The following is a 14955-nucleotide window of genomic DNA, read 5'->3' as shown; positions in this document are numbered from 1 at the left end:
CCACCCTCGCATGATAGCTGGAAACCTCGTTCCTAAATGATGGTAAACGTTCCGGGTCTCGTCTTGCATTACGACGACCATCAAAGTACGAGCGCTTCCCGCGCTCGTAAAAGGATCAGTACCTTGACTCACATCGTAAGTGATGAGAGTCCTCCGATGGGAATCTTTGAGGGAGTATGCTTCCTTAGGGGCATTACCTGCACTCTTAAAACAGCATGGGCAAGAATCCCTCCCACGAGAGGCAAGTAATCCTTGCTTCTCTCGACAAACGGTGCAACTTATAGCGTGCACCGACTACGGTCCCTTTCTCGAACCGTTCACGGAAAGCATTAGCTTGCCAAGCCAGACGTCACGGCTTATATTTGTGCATTCTGTACAAAGGCTGTCTAAGCTTGGTCCAAAGGTTTTATCCTTTGCCCGTTACAAGTGTACCACCGATGCCTGAAAAGGAATCGATGAAGAACTTCGTCTCATCCCCACCAGTCTTGGGAAGCCTGGATGGGTCAAATAGCGTAATATTATATCGATCGTCGGTCATACAAGACAAACGAATCAGATTTCTCTTAGCGGAAACCAAGGCCACTTTTCAGGAGCGAACGCAACGTATTGCGGCCCCTCTCCTGCTGGCTCATGTTAGCGTTAACGCTAACTTAGCACTTGAAGCGACCCCTAGAATCACTTCTTTTCTGGTAATGTAAGCTAGCACCACCAGCAGCACTCCACCACTTAGTTCCTGGTGACGCATCCTAGCGTCACCAGAGTGGTCATCGCCCGGGGAGTCATCTGTTAATGACTCTCCACCAAAGAGGTCCGACGAATTAACCAACCTCGTCATCACCTCTTTGGTAGTCACGTAGAGCCTAAAAATTTAACGGACTTGGCCCCGGGTGATCCGGCAGCCTTTTCAGTAGCCATTGAGTCGGGTGGTGTCAGTGACTTGGTCCAGTCACCTACAGTTGGTGTAGCAGGTGACTTGTCTCCGTCACCTGCAATGTCATCAACAGATGACATACCCCAGTCACCTCCAATGGGAGTAGGAGGTAACACTAGCAACTACTGAGACATTTGCCCTACAATGATCCGTGCAGCTGCCAGCTTAGCGACCACATGGCCCACGCGCACAGACTTATTCGTCGCCATCTTGATTTTGATCAAAATCAAGAATGCAATCAGTTCGATATTTTGATTAAGAGCAATAATGCAAATATAATCGGTATTTTGATTAAAGAAGAAAGACATAATAATCTTTCCTGTCACCCTATATCAGTCACTATAGTGACTGTTGGTTAGGGGGGGGGTAACGGAGTGTCCGGTTTCATAAGTATTATTTCCTATAAGAGGAAATAAACAAAGAAGTACAAAATTATTATCTTTAATAATTTTGACTTAAATATTCCAATAATACCCAATTTGGTATCATTGATGCAATAAGACATTAGCTCTACTAATTGGTTGATTTAAGTATAAATCAACCCCGCCGATCATTTCATGACACGATTGTGCGGTGCGCAAGGAGGGCCATACTTAGTTAGGTATTAATATTATTAGTCCAGTAGTAGATAAAAGATCCTTATGCAGGAAACGAAATTTACTCTCTCAAGCCAGCGTCAGCTCGTGTCAGGGAAATAAACTCCGCTGCCCTTACCTCCGGAAGGAAAGGAGGGGCAAGCGCTGGATCATGGCCAGTGCGGGATGGATGTATCGGGTCGTCACCCAGCCCGGCGAAAGAGGCCAGGAGAGGGGACAATGGAGAGCCTATGGCGGCGGCTTCGAGGATTAACTGGGACGGTGGGGATGAGGGAATAGAGGACTTTGGATCTCAAGTGGCAAGGGCGTTCGTTCTATCGGTGCCATGACGCGCCAACATTTAACGGAGGCCGCCCGGACCAGTCAAGCACAGTTAGGGGATGGCACTCCGAGTCCGGCGGCAAGAAATTTGCAGAGTATCGAGCACTTTCGAGCATCGAGTCCGGTCAAGAGCACAGTACGCTGGCGGATATGTTTGATGCACTCGTGGACAATCTTAGAGGCTCAACGGAGGTGGGTCCAGTAGAAGCGTGGAGAGCAACGCTGCGGAAGCTTCTAAAAGTGGAATACTTGGTAATTCCAGTTGTGTCACGGGAGCTACCGTCAAGTTGGCAGAGGTTTTCCAAGCTTTACGGGCCGGAAGTCGACGGGCTGCTAGCCCTGCGTTCTTTGACGGAAGGGACGCGTTTCCGAAATGGTAGAGGCTTGCTTATGCAATTAGTAACGACTTATTAACGACTAAGTGAGCCTTTAAAGAGATTATCTGTAAGCTGTCCAGTAGGCACAAGTGGGTGCAAACAGTCCGACAAGGAACTGCTCAGGACAAGTCGGCAGCAGAAACGCACAGGAGACGGACGTTTGATAAAATTATGTTCAATCCGACAAAGTACGACACTGACACCATCAAACAGATGCGCCTGCTGTGCACGAAACGGGAAGGGCAGGGAAGGCCGAGTGCGATACGTGAAGGAACCACGTTAAAGTGGGAGGTTATCAGAGGAATTACAGAAGGGGACATCGTCTGTCGGCGACCGCCCCCCTTTCTCAGATGTGTATTAAGTGCGAAGAAGCCACTGCGATTGAACTGCACAGTCCAAGCTGGGAGTTGGTCCTGACTCCTAATCGGCTCACGCGTGACCGTAGCAGTCCACTAAAGCTATCTGCAATGCAATATTGGAATCAGTGTAGATATTTCGGCTCAACGTAACACAATTACATAAATGCTCGGGCAGGTGAATGCGATTAATAGCAAGCCTGCGACAAGACGATGAGTTTTTTTTATACGGGATTCTGCGTAACTATCAGGCCGTACTGGGGAACAGTTGATCGGGTACGGAACGGCGTGACTGCGACAGCAAGCACCTAATGGAGCAGTAGCTTATCAAAAGCAGAATATTCTGTACGGCCGTCGAATTTGATGATGTTTAACGACATTGGGCGGTTGGCAGCATATCTCAAGTCCAAGATCTCGACTTCGTTCAAAATGAAAGACCTGGAATTTTTATATAACTCATTCGATTTTCAATGATATCCCAATTTGAGTTTCAATTTCCTTCATTCACAGTAATTAGCGCCCTTTAATTGGAGGTCCCATGGAAAGCGGTGAGTGTCCAAGTAGGAGCACCTGCGTACAGAGCTGGAGCAGCTTGCTGCGCTTCTGACGTTTCTTCGTCATCAGCACAGAGCTTGTAAGCATCCCTACTTTACCTCGATCTAAAACGTCCTTTCGACGCTTCTGTTCGTCCACCGTGACGTGAATTTCCTTGCCCTATCGGCCACAGCTCTCCTCCGAAGAAGGTTCGGTCAAATCAATAGGCTCCCCAACCGATTGTCCAGCGACCGCCTCCCTTTGTGCCTGGATACCCTGAGATGATTCGTTATCATCCTATTCACTCTGCAAGACACCAAAACCTCCTTCGGTCAATCTCACCGTCTCCTGCAATGCTCCTTTACGTGCCCACAATCGGCTCTTCGACCGCATGATCGGCGTAAAGCCATAGTCGCTCATCTTGTGGCTTCGGCTCTGTAAGTTCGGGCGTGTCGTTTCGAGTAATAAAACTTTTTTGTTCTGTGTCGTGCCACCATTCTTTCCTCGTGTGATGGTGGCCGCTTGGCCTTTCAAATTGAGCCTTAGGCGTGGGGGTTAATTGCTTCAGCAATCACCGTCTCTGCCTCTCTCTGGAGCTTGAGACGCTGATGGGCGATTTGTTTTAGCTCGTATAAGTTAGAAAACGGGTTCGCGAGATTCTCTAACTTGCAATTTCTTCTTTTAACGCCACGCGCCCACATGCGCGAAGCAAACACGCCGGCAATAGGCAACTTTATGTTCACGGCATTAGCTCAGGCGCTGGCGAATTCTGTCTTGGACGGGCCGACGAACCCATTGAAGCAGCTCACATTAAGTATAAAGAAAGGTATTAAGTACGCAGGTCTGCATCACCTGGAAGATCATCTAGCCCAAGACCATCGTGTCACAGCACTGTCCCACGTCAGGCGTTGTTGGCCAACGATGTCACGGGGATAATCGCTCATGTTACTCCGTTGGTTTATTAAAGATTATGCGAATAGTTCTTCTAGCCGGGGAGTATTCGTCAGTGACGATACATAGGGTGGCAGCGATACGCTTGGTGTGGCGGCGAACTTTTTGCAGCGGAGTATATACGTCGTTGTGAAAATTAAAGCGCCAAGGGTGGGTTGGGAATGCAAAAAATTTGCGCCAACTCGTCTACACAGGAAAAAGAAATTGGTTGAAACATCGGCTAAGTACCTAATGCCCATTATAGATTGGGTACACGAGATTCGGGTTCCTAAACTCCAGCGGTCAGGCCCCCCACTCCTCGTGCTACAGATCTGGGGCCGTCAATATTCAGGATTCGTTCATAAGGTCAAGCTCGATATGCTGCCAGATCTCTGTGAGGGTTGGGAAGTGTACCACAATATCTCTCCACTATGAAGCGAAACAGTGTAGGGAAATGATGTATGCATGTATGCGTGGTGACAACCTATGATCGGGAGTGCTAGTAAGGCAAGTGGAGGAAAAGAATAACCAACTGCACCTGTCAGGTGAAAAGATTTCCCAGACGGCTCTAGTGGAGTGGAAACGCAGGCCGATTGAACTTACGCAGACAGCGGTAACGAAAAACGGGTGCACGAGCGGCTGGATGGGGCTGAGGCGGCAGATGAACACGACAGCGGCCATCAATTCGCTTTAGCTCCAAGTAGGATAAAACGGGGAATGATGGCGCTGACTGATGTACGGATTGATCGAGAGAATTGAGTTTATGTTCTTTATATGGCCACAAACAAGAAAATTACCTTAAGCGGTAGACGCCTGGAGCCTTTCGCGAAGGAGTGACAGGGGACCGGAACGGTATTGTTTCCAGAATCATCAAGCTTTATGACAACGTGGAGAGCAGCAGCTGCGCAAGTACCAGAAAACCTTTTAATGTTTCTCAGTAAGTTTGCTTTTCTAAGCGAAATCTCAATCTACTCGATCCGGAGGTGCTGGTCCAGGGACGGCTGAGTGGAGGAAAGACAGTCTCTTAAAGGCGCAAAATAAGTATCGAGAGAAGGTTACGGACAACGCGATCCGAACCTGGATTGGTAGGCGAATTCACCGTGGCAAGCGTACAAGCGCTGAAACCCGGCTGGCACCGATCATTGACTACTCAGATGATTAAGCCACATTAATGCGATTGATCAAGTGCTCAGGTTTTGCGATCATAAGCGACGAATACTGCTCAGCCAACACATAATGTGTGCAGTCACATTTGATCGCGAAATAAGTGCGCTATCGAGAGGTGACAGGACGCACACTGCAGTGCACACGCGGTTGCGGAATCACTTACAGCTGCTCCCTACACACACGATCTATCCGACAGCGTATTATGGAGCTGGAAGTTTGGTTGACTGGGACGCAGTCGAGCTGTTCTTCATCTCAGCATTTTAACATGCTGAGAAGATGAATCCGAGTGTTTATTAAGGGCAGCCATCAAGTTTTACTAGACTCACGTCATGGCGCGGGGGCACAACACGCATCCGACGCCTACGGGTGGTGTAGGCGACTACGAAATATGGAGAAGCAACACAGACAACTTTTGGCAGCAGATGCCTCTACAGCGTTCCGATCGCATTTCTCTCATACAAAACATGCGTGGTTTCCGGGCAAATACACGGAAGCAATAGCTAGCAGCTCGTCAATTCCATCGCAGCCGCTCCGTTGTTTGATCCAAGTTGTTCTCTGATACGCACAAGATAATCCTCGCGCTAATCGTCTATATTTGCATACATCAGCTCTGCTCTGTTTTGAAGTAGATATCTTTCTCTCGCATGTACCTTGGCTATAAAACGATGGCGCCGCTGAGATACCCGTCGATCGACTGTCTGAATACACTTGTTCACATCAGCATCCCACGTCCTGGTCCTGGCAACTGCACCAATGCCCAGGCCAGACATTTTCTGAAACGGCTCCTCCGACACCCGCGCTGGATGACCTGACCTGATCGGATAACTGACCCGTGCCAAGGTTGTTCTCCGCCGTGCGCGATGAGGCTGTCGCCAATGTAACCCGACCGATTGGTGATCGGTAGCAAAGGCGTCACGTCTTCCGAGACTCATTGCACGATACCCACTCAGCCGGTACGTAAAAGCGGTCAAGTATGTTGGCCTTATTGTCTGCCCAATACGTTAAGTAATTTACTGGATCAATAGTATGTTCATCCTCCGCGCGCTCCATCAGCGATCGCGCATCGTCAAATCCCAATTGGTCCAGTGACGTTTTAATGCCGCGCTTTACGGGCGGTTCGCCCGCCTCTGACCCATGCGATGCAGCTGCAGACTTTCAACACTGTTAAAATCACCGGCCAATATTGCATCCTCTGCAGGTACACTACATGTTGTTAGCTGACGAAGAAAAATCATTTCCGCGTACGGGGATCACTCGGCGCGTAAATGTTAATTAATATCCATTGATCCACGTGCACGTTGATGCGTCTCTCGTCCCATAAATGCTGCTCCCAGGCTACCGCCGTGGCAGCGGATTCCGGGTTTAAAAAAATAGCCAAACCCGCACTCCGCTAAGACCCTCCACTCCAGTATAATAGACGGTGAATGGGCCCTGTGTTGGTCGGCTGATGCCACATGTTGGAACATAAAGCTTTCAACTCTTCTGCTTCGTGAGGCGAAGCCACGTGTGTTTCATGGATGCACAACTCTTCTGCTTCGTGACGCGAAGCCACGTGTGTTTCATGGATGGCATTTACCGGTCCTTTTTTGGTGTGTACCGCCACGGCGGGTATGTCCAATTAGAAACAAGACCAACGGATCTCGAATATAGGCCATATTCATGGTTCGGAAATTCCACAGTAAAATGAACATCGCCGATAAGGTAACGTCAGAATGGTATCCTCTATTGGGCCGCAATCACAAGGATACAGCGATAGCGAGGCTTCCGAAGGGACTGTCAACTTTGTACAGTACAAGGGAAAGAATGCTGGGGCCAGCTGAAAACTCGAGGCTTCTTGCCCAATCACGGAGGATGAGGTGCTTCAGCAGTAGCGAGCCAGTTCCGACATAAAGCAGCAGGTCTTGACGGACTTGATCATAACTCTACAAGGACACTCAGGCATTAATGGTGACGGCGTTAGTCGAGATCTGCAATGAAATTGGAACGGGGGCGGATATCCCTCCGTCGTTTCTATATTTACTTATTATCCCGTTGCGCAAAAAGGAGATTAGATTGATGCGATAGATTACAGACCAATATTGCTGTTACACAAAAGCTACAAAATCTTCGCTAAATGGATGGCAACGAGACTGCATACCAGCCGATTGTGTGTATTTTTTTATGCGCGCTACTGACAGAATTTCGCTTAGCGGTGCTGCTCTTGAGCAGATGGAAGACGCGTATATACAGCGCTTATTGCCAAAAGTCATTGGTGACAAATGCGGAAGACCGTCATCATGATAGTCACACTGTTAGCAACCGCACGATTCAACCCAGCGCAGACAGCGGCAGTATAAGAGGTAATTTTGCTGCTTGATATTTGGAAAGTGTACGATACAGTAGATCGGGAATTCATTTCTGAGACGCTTCACCAGTTCGGTTTTGGGCAGCAGTATGGTGAAATAAGTAGAAGTATGCATACGGGCACAAGCGCGCGTTTCGCAGCTAATGGAGAGATCTCGGTAACAATCAGGGTGGAGTCCGGAATACGTTAGGGGTGCCCACTAGCGCCCCTGCTTTTCCTTCTGGCAGCCGAAATTCTAAGTCTGGCGATTCACCAAGCGAAAGATCTGCAGAGCCCCAGGTTTCGAGCATCAGGTGCACTGCACGCTTCCTCGGCCTTTTTCGACGACTCTGTCATCTTTATTTCTCAGGTACAGTAGGTGCCTCGGGCAATAGCAATCGTGGTGCAATTTGGTAAAATTTCGGGTTTGCACGTACAAACTACCAAAAGCAAACTTATATTTATAAACAGATCGGTCTCGGTGCCGGACAACGATGACTTTCGGTGCTACAAGATTCCGACACGGTCAGGTATTTGGGATTTGAGGTAGGTACAGCAGCAATGGAAATTCGCAATTGGAATAGTAGAATCGAGAAAAATTAGGCGACGGCTGCTCACAGCAACGAAAGTCGCCACAAATGTGGGCCATCGTAAGGTGATATTGAGTACCATCGTCCTCCCGTCGATCTTGTCAACGGCAGCCGTATTCGAGGTGCCCCAGCCGGAACACATGAAATTTATCATTTTATAAACGTTTCTTGTGGCACCGAGCCACAGATTCGGATAGATGCAGACACAAGGCGATATAGCGTTATTGGTTACCCCGAAAAAAAGCTGGTGGTATGGGGCTGGTGACAGTGGAAATAGCTATCAAGACCCAGTACACGAAGCACGCAATGCAGTGGCTAACACAGAAAGAGGATGTATACTTAAGCGCATAGAGGAGATGGACATTCAGTGCTTCACAGCGAGGGTGGACAGTAGAGGCTGGGGGTATTAATCCTAGTGAGTTGCCTAGCCGCCGCCGGGCCAGATAGACGCAAACACATGGCAAGTAGCTTCTGCAACTTTTGGGTGAGTGGCTTGCACCGACGGAGGATCAACATCTGACGATTATGGATCGGGTCGCCGCTAGAGCGGATGGCGGCATAAGCATGCAGTTGATGGGAAGGAGACGAGTGGAATATTTTATTTAACCATCCAGTCTCAATGCGGAGCGAGTGTGATGACGACGGGTGACCGGGTATCTATAATTTCAGGGCGACTTTTAACTGGAGCGGGAATCCTTGGGTACGTGATTCCAGTGGGTGCATGCTTGACGCCAAGAAGTACCACCGAATTCTTAATGTTTTGATTGGCTACTTCTCCATTCGGCTGTCCGGCCTATCGAAATGTGTGTTGCACTTTGCAAGTCAGAGAAACGAAAATACCCGTGATACCGATAAAAAGCTGCGCAAATGGGCAATAGCTCTTTTATTGGCTTCGCCAACAACAGAGATCCGGGAGGAACTACCCAAGCGGCCACCGCTGGTACCGTTTACAACCGGACGGGCATATACTAGACGACTTCACCATGGATGATCAAAAGCTGGTTCGTTTGGAACAGGATTCTAATAGTATCCGTGTATCGCCAGATTCTATACTCGACCAGGACCCAGTCGTTGTTGTCTTTACAGAAAATCCACTACTTCATCGATTTCTGTGGAGCTGTGAGGAACGAGTGCGAAATGCTTATCTCTTTAAAAACTTGGTAGGAAACCGTTCAGAAGATACAGAAGGAACCTGGCTAAGGGGCGCGATGAAAAGCTTCGGAAGATGGAGCATTGGGTGGAGCATGACGAGTGGCAACGAGCAGCATTGTACCAAACAGCCAAGCAAGTCTGGAGTCATGCCAACAGCCTGTCCGAGTTCCAAGTGTGGACAGAATATCGAGTGGCAACGCATCCGCTCAATTTGTATTACAACAACCGACCGCTAGACCGACCCTGCCCAAAACTCAGCGAGTGTGTTGGTCAAAGGAAAACGTATTCCCATCTGCTATGAAAGTGTCCGTGTGCGGCAGCGTGCTGGGTAAAGGTTTTAACGCACTGGACGGGGAAAAGGAGCCACAACAGAGGCTATTCGAAATGAAGGAATACTGCGCAAGCAGACGTCCGCCAGTTGTCTCACGTACACACAGGGCTCAATTGAATGCGCGGTACCCGAACGATGAGGACGATTTTACGGATACCTGGAATAGGGTATGGAAATAGAGGGCACGGTCTGTCACACACATCTCTGCGTACGAGGAGCAGTACTGCCAGAACAAGGGAATGTGAATGCTTTCTGGGAATCGACACTACGGCAATCGGAGTGATCGCGAAAAGGGAGAACTGGCGGCCGGACAGAAAAAAGGGACACGACTGCATGCGTGCCTGGACCTTCTCCAAGAGCAGCCTAGAGCGATCCCACCGCGTCCAGGAGAAAGTCACCATAAGCAACCGGAGCAAAAGCCACCGACTCTCAGAGGCAGGAAATATGAGACCACAGATAGTGCCGGAAGTGAGCGACCGTCGCACTGGTTGTCAAGCAGAACTGAAAATTTGGCTGGACGAAGAAGGTAAACTCCATTTATCGAGGAGCACTATAATGGGGCACACAAAGATTGGAGAGCCGTTGTTGTGGTACATTTACTTTATGGGTAAAATACTTTTTTATCCTATTTAAAATGGTTAATTACTAAAATCCCATTTATTACGGGTAACAAATGTGGGCGCCGCCAGATATAAATGTGGTGGCCGAAATCTATTTTCTTTTTAAATTAGCTCGAGTGAGGCTTTAGATTAAATAATTAAATACAGCGCAGTTCCCCTTTTGATCTTTAAGCGTCTAGTGCCTTCTTAAGGCTTGCCCATTGATCTGTGAGAGACAGAGTCCTTTCTAAGTAACATACTCTCTGGCACTAGTTGCCACTTGGTTTTACGAGCCTTTCAATTCCTTGAACTATAATTCATTAAGCTTTAACAGCTTTTACGATTCCCTGAGTTGTAAAGCCGTTTAGTTCTATAGATTAAGAAACTTTTTGAGTCTATAAGCCTTCCTCTGACTTAAGGAGCAAGGTAGCTCCTTTTCACCTGGTAAAATTCGTTGTCAATCTACGCCTGAGTCTTAATAAGACTAAGTCTAACTGAAAAACGAGTTTCCAGAAATTTCAGAGGTGCGACGCGCAGCGTATGACAAGCTCAAAGATTTGTTTGGGCTTGAATATATAGAGTCCATTATGTCCCAGGGCGCAGAGGTCCTGCATGAAAGGCTTGAAGCCTTCATGCGATATGAATCCCCCCTGATCGGACAGGTTCAGGATCACCTTGCCGTATCCATGCCTACCCGGTACATCTCTGTACCTGACTTAGAGCCGAGGGCTTGCCCTCTAACTGTAAATGTGAAGACATTTAGGGAAAAAAGGAGAAAATCTTCATTTTTGGATTAAGCAGATGGAAATGTCCATTGATTCCGCCTTGTTCTTAACAGAACGACGAAAGGTGGCTATGGCCATTTCCAAACTCGGAAATAGAGCTATGGTGTGTGCACTGTCGTGCAGTACGTCCATAAACGAACTTCTTCCCTCATAATATTCGATGAAACAGCAAATGACTAGCATGTCTGCACCGCATGATCAGGCTTTTCGCATGCGAGCACGGCTCCTAGCGACTCGACAGGGTAAACGAACCCTAGAAGACGTTGTCCAGGAGTTGAGAACCCTCATTGCATCTATGCATCAAGACCCGGTGCAAGAAGCAGCTGTCGTAACAATCTTTATGGGGGTCTCAATGAGGGCGTTGCCAGGATGGAATTATTCCGATCTGATCCTGCTACTTTCGAAGAGTCAGTTGCGATAGCGCTACGCGCCGAGTTCGACTTTAAGCCTGCTCGCTTTAGCACGCCTATTTACCGAACAAGCTCTTCGAGCACATGGATTCCGTCTAATAGAGCGGAGCCCATCGATCAAAGCCTCGTTGAAGAAGGAGAAGAGGCTCTTCAAGCTGCGGAACAGCATAGGACCATCCGTAGATGTTATATGTGCGAAAGCACGAAACATTTACGTCCGGCCTGCCCCTACGAAATTCGCGTAAAGCTCGAAAGAGCTCCCACTCTGAACTATAATAGAGATCTGTACGATGCAGGAAAACGTCGATACCCAGTAGATGCGAGGCGCCCTACTGGGGGAGACCTAGGCTCGGTTGAATTTCTAGGAAGTGAGAGTAAATAGGACCAAGCCTTAATTAGCTCGATGCGTAATGGCACGGGCCTTAGTACAAGCCTAGCTTGTTGGTCGCTCAAGCGGATGTGAAGGGCTTTAATAAGTTATGGTCAATTTTAATTGAATCAGGAGCGTCTTGCAAACATGCTCGACGCCTTTCCCTTAAATGGAGTCAACAATACGTTGAGGCGCTTAAGCGCATAAACGTGATACAATCACTGTTCGCTTAGCGACTCGGACTTGTGTGTTGTTGCTAAAGTTCCACTGAACTTAGGTATAAAGTTTCTGGACTTTGACCCTGTGGAGCGCTGTCTCGCCCTTGATTTGGATTCGAGATATGATCTCATCTTTAGTATGGCTTGGTCAGAACACCATGAGCCATGGATTGATTGGGGGTCTTAGACCTTAGGCGCCAAGCGCAATGTTCCTAGCAAAGTTTTGGAGAGTCATGAACCCACCTTTGCTAGACAACCAAAGCGCTATTGGTGCGGATCATTGACTGAGTCTGTCAGTGTTTTAGACGTTGGCGTGTCTGACTTAATAAACTCTAATGTTAAAAACATTAATTCTGAGCCCGACTCAGCAGAAATAAGTGGTACGGCACGTACTCCGTCGAGTGACACTCGTTGTAATAACGATTCACAGGAATGCTGAAAGCATTCGTGTGAAGGCCGAATCATCAAGGGTGCGATTTCCCTGAGATACGTGGAGTGGCACGTCTAGGTCCACCGAATCTGGAACCATGCTGTAGGTTAGGCCTAAGAAATCAGTATGAGTCTCGCATAAAAAATGCTTTTAACGATATGAATCAGACCTGTTCCATCCATTTTAAAAATCTTTGAGCTCATATCAAGCTATGGTTGCGTTGAACTCAGGCAGTGCAGCCTCCATGCTACCATTTTAAAAATCTTTGAGCTCACATCAAGCTATGGTTGCGTTGAACTCAGGCAGTGCAGCCTCCGTGCTACCTGATCTGTGGATCCATTTTCACCATGAAGTTGCATATAACGAAGTTTGTTTCGCTGCTAAAATCTCCGAAGCCATCCATTGAATTGTCAGCATCCTCAGCCAACCCCAGGCGGTCAGCAAAGCACTTAGCCTTAACCTTGATAATCTCTTCGTGAGGGCAACGTTCTTACGCCTGGCACTGAAGCATTCAAGTTGCCAGGGCGTCTTTGAGTTGAGGGTGGTGTGCGACACGAGGGCGCTTGGCAGCGAGATCAGTCTCTGTCATGACTTCCAGCTCCTTGCGCTTCTTTAAGATGCCACTGACACCAGCCTGCGTAATTTCTTACTGAACCGAGCTGTAGCCCACGATGCTAGGGCACTCTGGATCATTTGTGGGTTCTGTGATTTTGCCCGCAGACTTGAAGTCTTTGCGCATTGGTGAGGCGCGTCTTGGACATGGAGCTGGTATGCGGAAGCAGGAATGATAAAACCGCATTACTTCCCAAATAAAACTTGAGGGAATAAATCCCCAAGATATTGCGAGAATAAGTCCCCAGAAACCTGTGGTCAAAGGTTTCCAAGTAATTTTGGAAATAGGTTCAAGCGCGCTCTAGGAGCGACGCTCTTGGCCTGTTTAAACGAGGCCATTTAGATGGAGGGGGCATCTTTGGAATGCCACCCGTCACATAGCCACGTTCAAAACGATTGGCTTGTGACACCGACTGAGCACGTTCACCTGTCGTCGGCGGAGCTTCAGGCTCCGAATCTTCTATGTCAGGACCATTATGGATAAAGGTCTGAGCAAAAGCGTTGTGGTTATACTTAACGGAGAAGCGGCTGCGCCTTTATGGACAGCGCTCTCATTACCTGTCGCTGCGCTTTCCAGCGCAGAAGACGAGACAGCATTCGTAAATGCTGCAGTCTTCTTGTTGTGAGCCATGAGAGAAGTTTGGATGGGCAATAATGTGCCATCATCCATCCTCATGAGCTCGTTGGCCACATCGCTACTTTGAGGTAACGGAACGGTGTCGACTCATTGTAGTCGACAATGAGCGACGGATCAACATCCTTACTGTTAAAGTGGGATGGATCCTTTAGTCATGTTAACGCGACAGCAGCAGTGGCTGTCGGCGCTTCGACTAAGGCAGTAGACGCGCCCGGAGAATCGACGCGGCGCGTGCGCTTAGTGTGAGGTTGAGTGGGCATGACCCACCAACGTGGCCCCTATAAGGTGGCATCTTTGGCGCCGTGTATGGAAACACGTGCGCAAGAGTGATTGAGTGAAATACCTGCGCGGAAAGCTGCTCGCAGTTCCTCTCTCCTCTTTGACAAATTTAAAAATGTAAACTTGTTCTTAAAGGGGGGATGGTGTAACGGGCTTAAGTTGCCTTAGTGTTACAAAGTCCCTATTAAGTACACTTGGTGTACTTAAGGGGATGGTCAATTACCAAATTATAGTAATTAGACCCAGCGCTCGGGTGTGGTGCACATTTGTGACTAACCCTTGTGTATGCGATTCACATGGGTGCGTCCACATTAAGAGGGATGACGCCCAGCGTCATCCGTGATGACGGCTAGCGTCATGTGTTACGCGAGGTATCTAGAAAGATACGCTCGCAATACATATTAAATGTTATCTATAGAGATGACATTTTGATTTGTAGAAATAGGTATTTATATTTAATACGATTATTATAAATCAGTCTTCTAACTACTTCCTACTTGATAAGTGCGCACGAGGAGCCAGATTACCGCTCCCGTGACGACTCTTAATCACAGTTCTTAGTGTGTTGGGTGGGGTCGCTAACGCGCCCACCACAACTACCTTACTGCACGCAAGAGAAGCAGGTTCAACCGCTTCCTCGCTGTGCTAGGGGGTGTGTCTAAGTAGAGCGTGGCCGCATTACGACGTACCCGCCTACAAAATATATCTAATGAACCTTACTTTACTGACTGTCCTAGTTTTATTGACCACTGCTAAACTGGCAGGGTCACTGGGGCAACTTTCAGTATTTGAGATGATACCCTCATTGGTAATCGTCATATTGACGAAACTATGCCACTCTTTCACACCGAGCATGGTGAGGAGCCCTCTCCCACTAAGACTCGGGCTGCGCACAAACGAGACTGGCGTCCGAGGATGGCGCAGTCCGTTAATATAAAACGGTGTCTCACCCGTACTGGCGTGGACACTGTTATTTATAGCGAACTCCACAAAGGGCAATTTTGCTT

At 48.2% G+C, this 14955-nt stretch overlaps 4 protein-coding genes across 4 annotated transcripts; 3 read left to right on the top strand and 1 right to left on the bottom strand.

The window, feature by feature from the left end:
- Positions 1 to 3295: 3295 nt before the first annotated feature.
- CCR75_007805 (uncharacterized protein) lies at positions 3296 to 3535 on the bottom strand (the record flags this gene model as incomplete). Its single annotated transcript, XM_067965862.1, has 2 exons — positions 3296 to 3412; positions 3458 to 3535. The coding sequence occupies 2 exons, from the start codon at positions 3533 to 3535 to the stop codon at positions 3296 to 3298; spliced, it is 195 nt and encodes a 64-aa protein (XP_067823304.1).
- Positions 3536 to 4297: 762 nt separating this feature from the next.
- Positions 4298 to 4480, top strand: CCR75_007806 (uncharacterized protein; the record flags this gene model as incomplete). Its single annotated transcript, XM_067965863.1, has 1 exon — positions 4298 to 4480. The coding sequence occupies one exon, from the start codon at positions 4298 to 4300 to the stop codon at positions 4478 to 4480; it is 183 nt and encodes a 60-aa protein (XP_067823271.1).
- A 444-nt stretch (positions 4481 to 4924) lies between these two features.
- CCR75_007807 (uncharacterized protein) lies at positions 4925 to 5207 on the top strand (the record flags this gene model as incomplete). Its single annotated transcript, XM_067965864.1, is given in 2 exon segments — positions 4925 to 4982; positions 5002 to 5207. 2 exon segments carry the CDS (start codon positions 4925 to 4927, stop codon positions 5205 to 5207), a joined length of 264 nt encoding a protein of 87 aa, XP_067823272.1.
- A 4367-nt stretch (positions 5208 to 9574) lies between these two features.
- Positions 9575 to 9853, top strand: CCR75_007808 (uncharacterized protein; the record flags this gene model as incomplete). The annotated part of the gene is given in 2 exon segments (XM_067965865.1): positions 9575 to 9775; positions 9788 to 9853. 2 exon segments carry the CDS (start codon positions 9575 to 9577, stop codon positions 9851 to 9853), a joined length of 267 nt encoding a protein of 88 aa, XP_067823270.1.
- Positions 9854 to 14955: the final 5102 nt, after the last annotated feature.

The sequence above is a fragment of the Bremia lactucae genome, linkage group LG8 (assembly GCF_004359215.1).
Source record: "Bremia lactucae strain SF5 linkage group LG8, whole genome shotgun sequence".
In the NCBI taxonomy this organism is placed as follows: Eukaryota; Oomycota; class Peronosporomycetes; order Peronosporales; family Peronosporaceae; genus Bremia; species Bremia lactucae.
This window is presented reverse-complemented; position numbering and strand designations above follow the sequence as displayed.